Genomic DNA, 16,416 nt, shown 5'->3' on the forward strand with positions numbered 1-16,416 from the left:
GTCAAGATGATGTTTTGTGTTTCAATTCAGCAAAACATGTGTTTATTCATGTTGAACCAAACTACAATCTTTCCATAATCATAACCTAAAAGCTGAAATGACAACATAAAAATGACTCATGCCCACTTTTGCTAATTCTTGATTGTTCAAACGGAGCTAATTCCAGATATTTCAGAATTATTTAGTTCCTCAACTCACAAAAAAAAGATTATTAAACTATCTATCATGGTACACTGGGCAGAAATGACTAGGTACATGCACTGGTTTGACATCTGCAACCACTAAAGAGCCTAAGCTTTGAGAACTTAAAGCTGCTATAATCAATTTTAAATTAACGAGACCATGTGTAATGTTAAAGTGGCTGCTTGTAGTGACTAACCCACAGAGAATTAGAACCTGGCTCTGCAGTTCCCCTAAGCTGTTGCTGTTTCAGTTCACTCCGCTGCTCCCATTATACGAGTTCCCAGCCACAGCAGGCAGCTTTTTATAAAGCATAAAAGCTCTGATAACTCCACTGACCTGACCTGCCAGATCAAGTTAGTGACTAACTGGTGAACACAGAGCGCTTGGCAAGAGAAAAGGAGATTTAGCTTAAATTTTAACAGTTTGATATCTGACAAGAACAAGTGTGAAACTGTGAAAAGTTAGATGAATAAGCTGAGAGAAAGAATTTTTGATTTTGACAGAGGCGGTTTCTCAGTGGAGCCACTGTGTGGGCCATGCATGTGAATTTGGCCCATTTCAGAGTAAAGTCAAAATGGGAGAACATAGGCATCTGTCCTGGGGACATTTAAGATAAGAGGGCTCTCTTTTGAGAGTTCATCCCTCTGAAAGGTTGTGTGGCCAAAAAGAGAAATTAATTCTTTAGGAGGATGATTAGTCAGCCTCTTTTGATAAATTGTTGGAGAGGGGATTATGTACCGTCTGATTTACTTCAGAGATTTGCTACTTCCTTCTAGCAGCACTCGGTCCTCATTTTAAGCAGAGCCAAGTGGTTTTGATAATACATTTGTAATGGCTATGCATATTCCAGCTTTAGAGTTATATATCTCACTGAACCTGATAAGCCAATCATTATAATTCTAGCCAATCCTGCACCGAGCCATTTGTATTCTGTAAATGCTTTGTGACAGAGTATAAAATATTCCCACCACAAAATGTGCCACTATTTCATTATACAGCACAAACCTTTTATACCAACTATACTATATTGTACACCATCCACTAGTCAGGATGTTTTGCTCACCTTGGCCTTTGATCAATAAATAAAGCCTTGTACTGAGACAAAGTATTTGATAAAACTGCTTTGGCGCCTTATTTAAGAGTATGTTCATCTCCTTTAAGCAGGTTTGTGCTGCAAAGCACCTCTTTCTAAAACAAACAGATGGAGCAGGGACCCCAGGTGGATGCTAAGGTATAGTTATTTTATAAACAATCACATCACATCCAGGAAAGAAAAAAAACACAGCTGGAGGCTCTCAATGAGTCAAACTACAGTACCGAGGTGAAAAATAGCTGTTGTGAATGCCACTCGACTTGGTTTTATAAATTGCATGCCCAGAAGTAATCCAAGCTAATACATGATTGCCAAGCACCCTTGTCCCTTTGGCACAGTTTCTATAAACATGCACTTGAATATAACAAACTATTTCCTGAAGCTCTGCTACCACATTATACACAAAATGACACGCACCGTTTCCTTTCATCATTGATATCTTATGTTTTGTTTTCCAACTGAAATATTTGTCACGGATTGTCACGCTGTGAATTTTGTCCCGAGGCTTGGCCGTTTGTCACAGTTTTGACACTCAGGTAAATCACAGGCACAGCAATTCCCATTTACATGACTTTGAGCTTTGCAGGGGATTGATAAAGTTTTGTTACTCTTACACTTCAGTAACCTAACAACAACTAATTAGCTGTAAACTGAGAACACAGTTCACATTTGGATTTTTGTTTCACCTACCTACAAGGCTGTTATGCATTGTTTAGCAACAGCATTTGCTTCTTAAGTCTGTTATTAATCCAAATTCATTCAAAACAAGTTTACAAACCTTTCCTCTTCTCTGACTTACAACTCTCAGACTTCCCTAAAGCTCACCAAAAAAAAAAAGGCTATAAATGACCCTTTTTTGAATAATTAATGATGCACTTTAAGGTTCTTATTTCAACTAATGCTGTGATTACAGAGATTACCGACATTACATGTGATTTTCTTAAGATTTACCCTGTGCATCATCTCCATCCTAAGATTCATCCCCTGCTCTGCTTCTTTGTGCACTACTCAGCTGTCTGACACGAGGATGTGACAAGCCTCAACTTGCTGGTGACTTGGTTGTGGATGTTAGTACATGTAAATGAGGGTATTCAGTCCCTCATGAAGAGTAAACAGAAGAGACAAAGGGGGAAATATGCAGTGGGGGTGAACGGGGGAATTAACTGCCTAAAGATGGTGGCCCTGTAACAGCAGAACAGCAGTCATCTTCTAATCTATTACACTGTGATTCCAAACTCAAAGCATGGCCAGTATTGTGGCCTATATTCAGTGACTATCGTGATGGTGTTTTCTTTTGTCTTTTAGAGTATGATGGCGCTCTTTGTCTTTCATCAAATCAAATTTTATTTGTATAGCGCCAAATCACAACAAAAGTCATCTCAGGACACTTTACAAAGTAAGGTCTAGACCTTACTGTTATCAATATTATTACATAGGGAAAACCCAACAAATCCCCCTTGAGCAAGCACTTGGTGACAGTGGGGAGGAAAAACTCCCTTTAACAGAAGAAACCTCCAACAGACCCCGGCTCTTGGTGAGCAGCCTTCTGCCTCGACCGGTTGGGCCATGATCCAGTTATGTTAAAGGGGTATTGTACCTCCATGAAGTCTGGAGACAGACGGCCAAAACCGTGTTCTATGTTTACTGTAGATAGATTTTAGTTCCTACATTGAGTCGAGCTAGTTTGTTGCATGGCTGAGAATGGGAGTGTTGCTACCATATCAAATACACAGTGTAGGTGAGCTTCAACATTGTGTCATGTTAGGGAAAGGGCAAAACAAACAACTTATGGATAAAACCAAATACTGACCAGCCCACAGCTGCAGTTTACCCGCTCCTCTAAACCCAGAGAAAGGAATCTCACAGTGGAGGATTTAACAAACTCACTTACCACCAGCTACACAACATGAACTCCACATTTAATGTCCATTAAAAACAACCTATACATAAACAAAAATAAAAAGTGAAAAAGCAGGGCTCTGTCACGCCTCTATTCTGGCCTTGAATTCTTACACAACCCATCTTGATAAACAAAATGCACTTTTTGATGCTGAGATAAATTAGCTTGGTGGTACCACAGGTTTATTCATTTTTTCAGCTCCTTTCCATATCAGCTCAGCAATCAGTTCTTCTTCTCAACACTGTCATTCATTTGTCTAACAAATTACTGGCTGAACGCTACACTTTCCTCACCTTGCGTGACAGCAGAACATATTCTTGTTAGGTTATTTTTTTGGCATCCAAGTGTTTTAGATTTGTGCAGCCGAGGGAATAAGACTTTATGGATTTAATTCATCCCCATAAAATTTTAAAATACAAGGAGGGCAGAAACTACTGGTCTTTAAAATGTTGACAGTTTGCTCAGATCTCAGCTCCTTGCTCAAGGGCATTTATTTTATTTAGGCTCTTTTTATTGTCATTTTACCAGTTGAATTTGTTCTCCTGAGCCGCCAACCCCCATATAACTATGACTCAAGCACTGATGCGGCATAACAAATGTGTCTCCCACTATCATCCTTCTCTGTTGTATGACTTCAGCTCAGGTGTATGTGTGTGTGTTTGTGTTTTCTCTGCAGAAATCCGCGAGGCCTTTAAAGTGTTTGACCGCGATGGAAACGGGTTCATCTCAAAGCAGGAGCTGGGAATGGCCATGCGGTCCCTTGGATACATGCCAAATGAGGTGGAGCTGGAAGTCATCATCCAGAGACTGGACATGGATGGTGAGGCAAACACACACTTTGGATTTTATTTCGTAGGTCATACAGCATAGAAACTTCACTCAATATTTTCCCACACAACTGGACTATAACAGGCAAACAGCAACTGTCTCTCTTTCTGCAGGCGATGGCCAAGTGGACTTTGAAGAGTTTGTTACTCTTCTGGGCCCGAAGCTGACAGCAGCTGGTGTGCCAGATAAGTTCAACGGCACTGACTTTGACTCCGTTTTTTGGAAGGTGCTCATTATTCAGTTACTCATTTCCTGCTTATTAGAAGGAAGATTCAACACTGAGCGCACAAGTAGTTAGACTCTACCATTGTATGACTCTGAAGGAAAAAAACCTGTTTTAATTGCCATATTCACTGGGATATTAATTGGAGGATTGTAATCTTGGAGAGATTTGGATTCCCTTAAGAACTGTGTCATTCATCAAGACTGAGTCTGCATCTTTGTGTGGCAATATTCCAATTACTTTGAACATTAAAGTCAATTTTGGTGTAAAACAGATTTTTTTCCCAGAGACCTCATTAGATAATCAGCTGCCTACTTTGACAGTGGGATGGCACTTGTGTCAAAGCTGCCTTTGTTGTAGTTATGCGATAACAGTGCCGCAGCGTCTGTCAGAAAGTATTGCTCCAAATTGAGTGTGAATAAAGGGGGATTTGTGGGAATTCTTGGTGCAGTCAGTGTAGTAAAAAAAGACTTGCAACCAAAGACAGCTGCTGTGAGAGTCAAGAAACCCAGGGGACTGTTGCAAAGACTGCATAGCTTCACATGACATTATAAAAGAGAATAGTAATATCAAATACATGTTACTGGATTGATCACTCAGAGCCCCTGGTCCCACTCATGAGCTGCGGCTCAGGCTGGGCTGAAAGTGAATAACGTGAGCTTTCCAAACAGGCACAGGTCCTGCATTGGTATTTTTGCAATAATTTTTATTTTGTTTTATGCTTAAGTCATTTATAGTTAGTTTTTTTTTTTACTCAAATTTTACAAGTTAGAGGTGAACTAGGTATATTGACTCTCAAAAAGCATTAGGTGCAACCTAAATATTTTCATTTTTTGCTACATTTACATACAAAAAAATATGACTTGCTTATATAATACAATGTACTATTACAGATGAAACCACCCTACAGTATAGGTTTTTCTACCGTACTTGTTATAGGCAAACCACACTGCTCATCTGTCCAAATGGTGTTTAAACTTGGACCTTGTGGATTGGACCCAACTGTCAACTTAGACATTAAAACTTAAACATTTACACTTAATATTTTTTCCATACTACTCTCTATATGTTATGTGTGTGTGTGGGCCAATATCCTGTATGCATGTCTGTTAACGTATGTGTGTGCGAATATCCTGTATGCATGTCTGTTAACGTTCAGCTGTGTGTGTGTATATACACATCTTCAGTGCGACATGCAGAAGTTGACAGTGGAGGAGCTGAAAAGGCTTCTGTACGACACCTTCTGCGATCACCTTTCCATGAAAGACATCGAGAACATCATCATGACTGAGGAGAACCACATAGAGAACCCTGAGGACTGCCAGGTGGATATAGACAGTAAGGAAACACCTTCTGCACTTAAGACCTCTGTTTGTGAAAGTGTTGCATTTATGGGGGAATTTGGAATCTGGGGATTAAAAATTCACACACCAGTCACAGATCAAACTGGCCAAAACTAGATGCTATCATGTCCACACTTTATCAGTGCATGTTAAATATTAAAGAGTCCGTTCACCCAAATAACAGCCATCTTAGACCATCATTCATTTTATCTGCCAACGTTCTGAACTAAGGTTTCTGTCACCACCACAAAATGGTGGAGGTGAATGGAATTTTATTTGGTGTGGTCAAAGCTTTAACATTAGAAAACTTTAACAGTAACTGTTTGTTTTCATAAATCATGTATTGATTTTATCTGGCTGTGAACAATTTACCTACATTATCTACAGGAAGACGTACTGCATTACTGGGTCTTTTGTTTTTAATCCAAGTTTCAGTTCTTGCCTTTTTTTGATATTGACAGCAGAGAAAGAGACAGAAATGAGAGCAATATGACACATGACAAAAGGTCCTAGCTGGAATTAAACTAGAGGCACTGTGGTAATTTACTTCCTACATTTAGTCTAGATATATCTAGATAAAAATGACTGCAGAAAACCAAAACATTCATCACTTGCACTGTCTTGAACAGAAAATGTCTAATCATAGTTTAAAAATCTCATTATAGAAATCACCCTTAAAAACTTCCTCACAATCAGAATTTGTTTCTAGTTGCACTATTTTGCACCAAAAATCACACTGGGAAAACCGCTGTGAAACAGCAGAGAAACCAATCACTCCCCAGCTTCTCATTAGCAGTGTATGAAATGTTGTGGCTGCTTAGGCACCTGTTTTCCAATTCGAGTGACTGATGCATTCTTTCCCATCCCCTTTTGCTTTCTCCTCACCTATAAAAATGACTATATTACTGCTAAAGCTCCATCCTCCTGCTCAAACTCTGCAGGGAGAACCCTCTCCTCTAAGGCTCATTTAAAAGCCATTGTGGGAAATGCACACTGAGGGAACATGTCCACACAGTGATAGAGTAAATTACACCTCTTCATTACAACATGGAGTAACTGAAAATTTACTGGAGGCAGCAAAAGACACCCTTTTACTGGTGTCTTAAAAGGGTGGAACTTTCCTTTAATGGTTAATTTACTGAGGGTTGCAATTGCAATTTTTTTATTTAGTCATTTATCTAATTTGTAGGTTTAATGGCTGTTGGACCCATGACAAAATCTTTTTCTGTTGGGAAACACTCTCTGAAGATGTGGGGGTTTCCCTGTAAGAACAGCAATGATCTCTAGGGACAATAAAGTCAAAAGCCAGACCAATTTTAACCTTCTACTTGAACATAACTACAGTAAAACGGATGACAGCTGAACATTTTCTTTTGCTTCTGTTGCCTTGGCCCTTACCTCACATGATTTTGCAGGTATACCACACCTTCTGAGGTGCCACCGTTTAGATGAGAATCCTTTAACATGCCAGTACATTGTTATTCCAAAACTCCAATCAAAATTTCAATAAAGATGCAGCTATGCATCATAGGGGTTTGAAAGCAAAATGTTTCTTGCAGTGTTCATCTCTTATAATTGTGCTGCTATAATGGAAAGGTTCTGTGACAAGTTCTTTCATTTGAAAATTACCATCAAGCATTAAATAACACCTGACTGAATGGGCCTTCAGCTAAATATATTTTCTCCCATTCCCTCTCCCCAGGTTCTAGCCCGACGCAGCACGTCAAGCAAACTTGCGTGCGCAAGAGCCTGATATGCGCCTTTGCTATCGCTTTCATCATCAGCGTCATGCTCATCGCAGCCAATCAAGTGCTGCGAAGCGGCATGAAATAGGAGCTATGGCATTTTCAGCCTTGACAACCACCTAAAGGCTGCCTCACAGATAAAAGACAGAGATAAAGCTAAAAAAAAAAAAAAAAAAAAAAAAAAAAAAAAAAAAAAACTGATCCAACAGACAATCACACCTCTGTACAACACATGACTGCAGAACAACTGTAGTCACCAATGACACTACATGTGCAGGAATTTGTCTCAATGACAGGGACATGCTGACAGCTACAGCATTTCAAGGACACCAAGACTTCATACACCAAGAGACAGCAGTCTGTCTAAAGTGGACAGGTGACTATACATATCACTTTTCATAATACAACTTCTAGCATTCATTAGCTATGTGCATTTGAACAGTGTTGCATTCAGTATGGTGGCAGCTATAAAGAGAAGTGTAGTGCCTGTCCAGTTTTGTATTTGTCCAGTGTACCATGCAGTTTATTATAAACAAGTAGAAAGAGATGTGTGAAATATTGTGGCGATGTTTGAGAAAATGCTTTCCTGAGTGTGGAAAGTGTTGTTTTGAGAAAGGTCTGGAACAAACAGTACTGTGGAGATATTGTACATGGTGTGGCATTGTACAAAAACCACTTTGGAGTATCAATAGCTTGGTGAGAAACTGATGGTGGGAAAGGTTTGCAGAGAGGTGCATGTGATTGTGTGGATGGTTTCACTCATTCACAGGCTGCAGGGCTTCAGTCTGAGCAGAGTGATTCAGGTTAACATCTCTTGGGAGGAAGGTGCTGAGGTCTGAATAGACAGGTAACTTGTTAGAAAAATAGTTGGACATGCAGTAACACTCAACTCTGTGTCTGCAGCTGAGCTGTGCAGGCCTCAGAGGATGAGAATCTTCTATGCATGAAATGCATGGATTTAAACAGTCGTCTTGACACATTTGTAAAAGTTCTTATCAATGTATTAATCATTATGACTGTGTAACAGAGCTGTTTTCAATTAACGACAACTGTGAGCAACCGTCTGTGATGCAGGTTATCAGCAATCACAACAAAAGTAAAGCATACAACTGCATGAAAAAGAAGGGCTGCTTTACATGCTCGGAAAAATTCTCTTTGGGATTACTAAACCATGGACCTTTGCCTTGCAGGCGCCTGATGATCATATCTCACTGCCACAGAACAGCAAACTTCAAGATGTGTGTCACTCAACCATTTAAAAAAATATCCCCTTTATCAACTGATCTGGTTGTTCATGGGGATACGAAGGTGCAGGAACGTAATGCGTTTGTTTTTCTTTCGGATGCATTGCTATAGAGCAATAACTGTATTTCAAATAACCAATCCACAATGCTTTGAAGGGGCAGGCATCATAGAAGTGTTAGCACCAGTGCACCTAACTGGCGAGCTCAGAAATTTTTCTATAGCACTTTTAAAATTAAGATTTTGGCAATACAACAGAGACACTGGCTCTGATGTTCAAACAGGTGACAACCCCCTTATTCAGTGAGATACAAAGATTAAACAGATGAGCAGAAACCTGTGGCCAGTGTGTGGACGTTCGACAGGGGCCAAATGTTATAAACTGTTGCAATAAAACACGAATATCTGTGAAGCACCTTGTGAATTTGATTGGGTGTAGTTTAGACTGTTGTGCATGCATTTGAGTAAGGTTTGTCACTATAACTGTCACTATGTGTGCTGTACATATAAACTAACTTCAACCAAAGCTTTTGAGGAATCTGTGACAACACAACAAGAGCAAGCAAACAACTGATAACATTTTACTTATTAAAAAGAAAGAACACAGAAGTCCCACAGTCACTTGTACTCATTATTCTATCAGTAGATCTTCATTAGGAAAGATTTCTTACCTGAAAACAAGTTATAAAACCAATTGAAAATTTGCCAGGGCAAAGACACATTTGTAACGTCAAAGCTCTTCAAAATGTTCTCAAAAACGAAACACTGCAACTTTGCGATCTACATAATTCACCTTATATGAATATCCCTGTTGGCAGCTCCCCAGACCTGGATCTCACACAACAGCCAGAATTAAATTAGACTACCCTGTTGGCCAGAACCAGGTGGGACAAAGATTATCTGATGCACTTGGGTAATTTGTTAAAGTGTCAAGTCTGTGAGGACCATACAAAAAAAGTAATCCCAACAAATACCTTGGTTTCCATTTTGCACTTTAAAATGTGCTGCAGCGCACAGCAACAACTCACCGCCACGATTGTTCATCCATTTCCATGTATAGCTTACACAAAGAATTATTTTACCATAGATGTATCTATTTTTGTGATAAGAATGTGATGGAATAGAGCCTGACTGAGAAATGATACTCATTCATCTTCTGAAATCAATAGTGGGGAATTATTTTCACAGGGAATAAAATTATAAAAATCTGATTTGTTGCCTTATTCTTTGAGACACTAACATTGTGCATACACATAAAAACACTCATGGGTTTATTATTTATCACCAGAGCAAAATGTACAGATCAGTATTTATTTTCTTTTACAGAATAAAAAAAACTGGATGAATTGTTGATAGTCCACTGAATGTTAATTCCATTATACTGTACTTTGCAAAAATGTTTACTGACCATATGTTATTTGTTCATTGACTCCACTCAGTGTTCTATGTCAGTGAAATGGTATTTCACATGAATAAAATCATATATCAGCGAATCTTATGCATCTGTGAAATTATTTTTTTGATTTGTCACGTTGTCAGTCACAGAGCTCAAGATGCCTCCATGAGACTCAGCTTGGTGGTATTGATTGACATCCTGACGTTTCAGATTGAATTCCATAAAAAGCTTTGGATTTTTCTAGGTTTATTGAATCCATGGATTGCTTTATTCCATTTTGAAGGACACTTTAGGTTAGTGAACTGGTTTTGGGCACCATCTGTCACATTCATCCCAACAAAAATCACCTTTTATACATCTTATGTCCACTGACAATAGTCAGGCTGCTCTATTCTGGCAGACCATGAGATATACTTCTGTGAAACGGATGTGGTTTGCGTATAAAAAGTCTGACACGGACCTAAAAATCGTGCTGCAGAACAGTCCTCACACCACCACTAACCTCTTTTCTCACCACAACGAGAATCACATCAAAAAGTAGGGAGAGTCTAAGGATGAAAGCCAAAAGTACAGTCAACTGCTCAAAACAAACCATAAACTCAAACACTGCAAAAGGCTATCGCCCGCCTGCGGTTCCCCACTGGGGTTTTATGCGTTGGTGCTAACATGTGACACAGAGAAAAATAATCAAATATGAGAAAGTATCTTGTTATTGCAATTCAAAAGGCGCATTTCATCTGTTACTGATGCAGTAACAAAGAAGGGTTGAGTAAAGCTCTGCTACCTTGCCCTCTGACACTGTGGTAAGGTACATCCATATCTAAGAGAAACATCTTGTGAGGCATTAGAACATTGCATGCACATATATGTTTTGGCTTGGAGAAAACAGAGCCTTTTTAACAGCTAAATGTTGTGACAGTATACTGTAGAGCATGTTGTGATGCTGGTCTGGAAGAGCAGAGTTTACATCCCAAAACTACACTTGAGCCAAACAAGCCCTGAATGCTGAAAAGGTTCCTTTTAATATAAACTCCTGAATAATTGATACATACAGTAAGAGTTTTGGTCTACAAGTGACCCTTTACAAAAATAACAAGCCTCTACCAAACAATGTCCATTAACAGTAAACGTGAAACAAAATCTGCACAGATCTCATCTTAAAAATGACTTTAAAGCTGATAATATACAATGAAAGTCAGACACTCGTGTGTTCTGCACCTTTTGTGGTATTCTCCAAATTTAATCAAACACTTCCCTCCAGACACACATTATAACCAGAAAACTTTCTATTCCAAATCAGTGTTCAGCCTTTGTAAAATGCCACCAGCAGTAGTGCACTATGTGAATGCACAGCTCCACCAGCCAGTACAGCATGCTTTATATAATGTTGATATAGAGTTAAGACTACTGTTCTGTAAACTCTAAATAAAATATACTGAATACCAACAGCATAAATGTGTTACATGATGCATTATGGCAGAAAACCACCTGAAAAAATCTGGCTCTGAAATATCAGTGTCACCCTGGGATTTGTTGAGCATAAAAAAAAACTATTGCTGATAGTTAAAGATGGCTCAATTAGACAGTTACAGTAGGTACTACTGATTTTCAACAAGATCTCAAAATGGGCTCTACTACATTTTTCAAAGACCCATCATCTAAAGCCATTTCTGTTTAGAGTATTGTTATGCCAATAAATCCTCCAACCTATAGGACCCATAAGGTTGTTTGTCCTTTCATTTTCATACGGCATCTGGTGAAATATTGCTACTACATTAGTAGGCACACTTGCAAGAACTCTGCCAACATTAACATTCATTGCACGGACACACTTTCCATCATGGAAACAGTCAAACACATGGTTATAACAGCAGGTGTATTGATCATCATCATCATCATGGGAATAAACATGCTGTTACAATTATGAAAGCGTTGTGGTTTCAATATGTTTTGTCACACAAGCCGTTTGGTTCGGTGAAAACCCAAACATTCTGCACTAGAAATGAACACTGCTTGCCTGGGAAAAGTCCTGTGCCTTCCATCCTCCTCCTAACATGGACTGTACTACTTCCTTTGCTCCTGTCATAATTACTATGCTCATTAGAGGTCGATAAGTTTTAACATGCCACGTTTGGTCGTAATAGCTAGCTGGCACAAATGATATGTCATTTCTTACTAGAGGATGGTTTCCAACCACCCGTATGTTCCACCAGTGTGCATCACACGGTGAACGTGGAAGTTGATGTACTGTACTGCACAGCTCTGGTACATTTGCATTCTAATATATCTTTCTACATTTGCCACACAAGCCATTCAAACCTCTCCCTTCCGTGTACTCAACTAAAAAATGGGCCATTGTTGAGAGAGATTGCTATCAGACAACAGTATGATGATTGATGCTGCATGATACAGATGCCTCAAATAGAAAAAAGAAAGCTCTGCCGAAGCTTCTGAGACATGGTGAGATACACCCATTGTACTGAAATAGCAACTTTAGCCATCCTCAAGTAAACAGAAGACAGAACTAGAACAGATTCATTTACAAGAGAAAAAGTTATTAAAAATAAGTAAATAATATTTACATTTGCAAAAAACTGGTTTTCCCAGAGGGTGAATTGTACAGCACCTTTTAAAAAACTTCATTCATTCATTTATCGTATGGATGTCACTATCAAAGAATGAGTCACTATTAATGATTACGTTCTGTGCCCTTTACTACATTTCTCCAACACAATATGCTCCTGCGGGACCAAGTGGCAGCACAAGCCCTTGCCATAGTGAGTGATAGTTGTGTCATTCACAGAGGGAGAGGAAATAGGAAATAGGAAAAGTATTTCACTTCTTTTGTCTCAACATTAATTAGTTGCTCAATGCCTCAAGGTGAAGGCTGGTAATCAAAAGGAAATAACAGGCATCACATCCACCTTTGGTCTGCTGAGTAAAAACTTGGGGGAGAGAGAGAGAGAAAGAGGAAAAACCTCAACAAACAATGACCAATAACCACTGAACCATCACAATGACCCGATGCAGGTCAGAAAATGAGGTTCACATGGACACATAAATCATAATGGAAAAGAAGATGCACTTGTCAGTTTCTACGTGGTGGTGGAGCAACAAAGTAAAAAACCCTTGTTATTCAGGAGAGAAGCCAGCTTTATCCCAGACTTCTCTGTGGGATCAGTTCCTCACGGTAACTTTATTACTCAACTGCTGGGTTCAGAAAGAGCACTATTGCACTAGTCTATAAAGGGCTTTCACTGAAGTTCTGCATATCACCTATGTGCACCCTGGGACGATCTCCCTCATTGGCAAAGCTTAAAGGCTTTTTATTCAAAAAGTACCTGGACATGTCGTAAAAAAAAAAAACATGCCTAGATTTGACATAGTTTATAATATGACCTGAAACTCAGCAATGGCTATTAGTCCAGCGGCTGGTAAAGAAAGGACATGAGAACATGTTGCAGAAATATGCAACAATACATTAGAGCTATGTAAACCCTTAGAGGACATGTTGTTAATCTCATCACAGCTGCACAAACAAAATGAGCAGCTGAGCATGTCCGTCACCAGGGCTAGGCTGATAATAGTGCAGGAACAGTGGCAATCACATTTATGGAAGGGAGCAAATCAAAGTTTGTTCTGGGGATCTTCAAATCTATAAAGCATATTTAGACTAATTACCAAATGGTCACCGGGGAGGACAACTATATTCATTTAAATTGCTTTTTTCGTTTTCCAGTCAGCATTCAAATCTGAAAAATTAACAACCAGTCTCATTGAAGCTCGGTGTCAGAATTAAAAGCTGCACATCACTGTTTCACCCACTTCTTTCAATCATCCTCGCTGAGCACAACAGATCATTATCACTTCCCAAATAATGTGCTAGACACATTCGCACCATATGAAGAGTCTGTCAGTCACCACTGGCACTGCCCAGGTCGGATACAGATTACAGATGATGATGATAGTGACATGCAGCAAGCTTTGCAAAATGACTGTTCTCTAATTTGTATCAGTGCATAGTGTAGCATCAGACTGTATTGTTTTCAGAGGGGAAATTAGCAGTCATATCAGGCCACACTATTTCCCCACAGAAGGGAAGTGATTAAAAAGACTGATTCTCACAGCAGCAGCAAAAATATTGGGACATTTCTCATCTATTACTGATGAGCCTGTTTAGCCTCCACAGAAACCCAGAATCTGCGCTTATAATGATTAATGCTTTATCTCAAAATTCCGATTAAATAAGCCTTTCTCAAGTTTTTATATCATCCACAGTAATCAAGTGTAAACAAAAGGTGCAGAGAGTTCAGAGTGGCCTATTGCATTTACTGGAGTTACTGTGGGCCACAGAACATGACTATGTATGCTTTCTCCACCAATTTAGAAGTGGTCATTGTCATGTTTTATATAAGAAATAGCTCAAACACAGAACAGACTGGCAGGTACAGTGTGTGGACTTGAAGAAACTTACCAGAGACCGGGAAGGAGATGAAGTCAGCAACATCCAGGGGGTCCAAAACAGATCAGTAATCCAAACAGAGGACCCAGTCCAAAATGGACAGTGTATAAGTCCAGGCAAACGATCCAAAACAGGTAAGTAATCCATAACAGGTAAAACACTTGGAAAAGTGAAACAGACAAGTATGGCCTGAATGATATGGCTCTGAAATCACGAAAGACGATTTGACAGGAGAAAGTTCGAACTACCTGTGAACTAACGAGTAAACGAGGAACAGGTGTGCAGGTGGAAGGTGATGGAGAAGTCAGAGGACACCTGGAGGCTGGATGGGGATTAGCAGTTCATGAACACATCCAGAAAATACAATGAGGACCATGAGGGTGGAACCAGAAAGAACCAGAGCAACAGGGCCAAAACGCACATGGCTGATACTGGAACACAAACATATTTACCATACGGTCACACCAAAGTGAAATGACTGACCCTGTGAATGGGGGAAGGAATAACAGAAAATCCAGTAACAACACATTTGGCCAAAAGAAAATATTGTTTGTCTGGTTAACTATAAATCTGAAGGCAAGTATTTAAAATCTCTGCACACACCACAGTCTAGCTGTGTTCAGACAGTGAACTTTAGGTGAACTTTAGAAACAATGAGTTGCAAGGAGACTGTCCTTCCAAGAAATACAAGCACATCCATCCTTTAAGCAAATCAGCTAAAATCACAGCTACAACTGGATATTAACAAAGTACAACAGGATTCCACACAGTCAAACATGGAAGCAGGTCATCAACAGCTAAAATCACCAGTCACTGGAACATCATGTCTGTCCAGCTCAGGCCTCTCACCCTCTGCCTCCTGTGGCGCCTTTAGCTCAAGAGATGGCTGCTCATCAGACTCCCAGCAAATCACACACTGTTACATTTCCTGCCAAGAACAAATGTCATTCAAGTTGACCCCGAGGTCAAAGCCAGTTTGCTTATGTGAATGAGGACCCAGGGACCTATTGGATGTCATTAGTGCTGGACTTGATGGGAGCAGATGGAGCAATCACTGCTGATGTGGGACTGACTGTCAGTAGACTCAAGACTTATTTCCTCTTTCATTGTTTATTTATTTATTTGAATGTTTGTTCTTATGGACAAGAGGGGGAATTTGGGGGTTTTGTGCTTTCTGCTGTAATGAAACAGATCTTCAATAGATCATCTGTGACTAAATGTCCAATCTGGCTCTGTTATTGAGATTTGAGAAAATAGTCCAGGCAGATATATCCCTCCATCCATCCTTTATACCACTTATCCTGTAGAGGGTCATGGGCGGCTGGAACCAAATCCTAGCTTACGCCAGGCCAGAGGTGGGGCACATCTGGACCAGTCTATAACAGGACAGACAACCAGAAAGGCCACAGTCAGCCATGAAGTTCGAACCGGGAATCTTCTCACTGTGAGGCAGCAATACTAACCACTTCATCACCATGCTGCCCCTGTATAGTTTGAAATCGTTTAATGACTGCACACACACACACACACACACACACACACTCAGGAGCTATGAATAAGATCAGGCTGTGTGGAGCTCTACTGGAAGTCCACGAGGTCACCAAACTCCACACTAATATGTACAGTAACTAATAAGTGGGGAGAAACAAATCAAGAGAGCTCTAGTACACACCCTCTGCCTCTGTAGGGCTGCGTGTTCATACAGCACAGGTGTGGTTTTACCCACCCTTCTGAGCAATGCTTTTACTAAGAGGTCAAGCAATTTTCTTGTCTCTTTATATTGATGACTATGATTGTGTTAATGTAGAATCCTGTTGAAATATAACAGTGCGTTTGTTGCTTATTATTCTTTCTGCTGATAGCAGTATTGATTCCTGTTGTTGTTAGGATTAAGACAGCCGAGGCTACTGGTGCTGCTGAGCTCTGGGAGTTTGTTACTTTGACTACATTTCATTTCATTTAATGACATGAGAAAATGTTATGTGTGTGTATTAATTGTGT

The 16,416-nt window shown here is 39.7% G+C and overlaps 2 protein-coding genes across 4 annotated transcripts in view; one reads left to right on the top strand and one right to left on the bottom strand.

The window, feature by feature from the left end:
• The window catches only part of cabp7a (calcium binding protein 7a), a 22,499-nt gene extending 12,460 nt beyond the window's left edge, over positions 1–10,039 (top strand). Inside the window, exons 2-5 of the mRNA XM_020598215.1 lie at positions 3,853–3,996; positions 4,118–4,230; positions 5,415–5,565; positions 7,273–10,039. Coding sequence (XP_020453871.1) covers positions 3,853–3,996; positions 4,118–4,230; positions 5,415–5,565; positions 7,273–7,403 — 539 coding nt within the window. The 3' untranslated portion in view covers positions 7,404–10,039. The remainder of the gene's footprint in view (positions 1–3,852; positions 3,997–4,117; positions 4,231–5,414; positions 5,566–7,272) is intronic.
• fbxo21 (F-box protein 21) overlaps positions 1–14,581 on the bottom strand; it is a 96,598-nt gene extending 82,017 nt beyond the window's left edge. For all 3 annotated transcript variants that reach the window (XM_020598208.1, XM_020598207.1, XM_020598206.1), the window contains exon 1: positions 14,428–14,581. In XM_020598208.1, coding sequence (XP_020453864.1) covers positions 14,428–14,562 — 135 coding nt within the window. In that variant the 5' untranslated portion in view covers positions 14,563–14,581. The remainder of the gene's footprint in view (positions 1–14,427) is intronic.
• Positions 14,582–16,416: the final 1,835 nt, after the last annotated feature.

This window comes from Monopterus albus, unplaced genomic scaffold, assembly GCF_001952655.1.
Source record: "Monopterus albus unplaced genomic scaffold, M_albus_1.0 scaffold37.1, whole genome shotgun sequence".
NCBI classification, from domain to species: domain Eukaryota; kingdom Metazoa; phylum Chordata; class Actinopteri; order Synbranchiformes; family Synbranchidae; genus Monopterus; species Monopterus albus.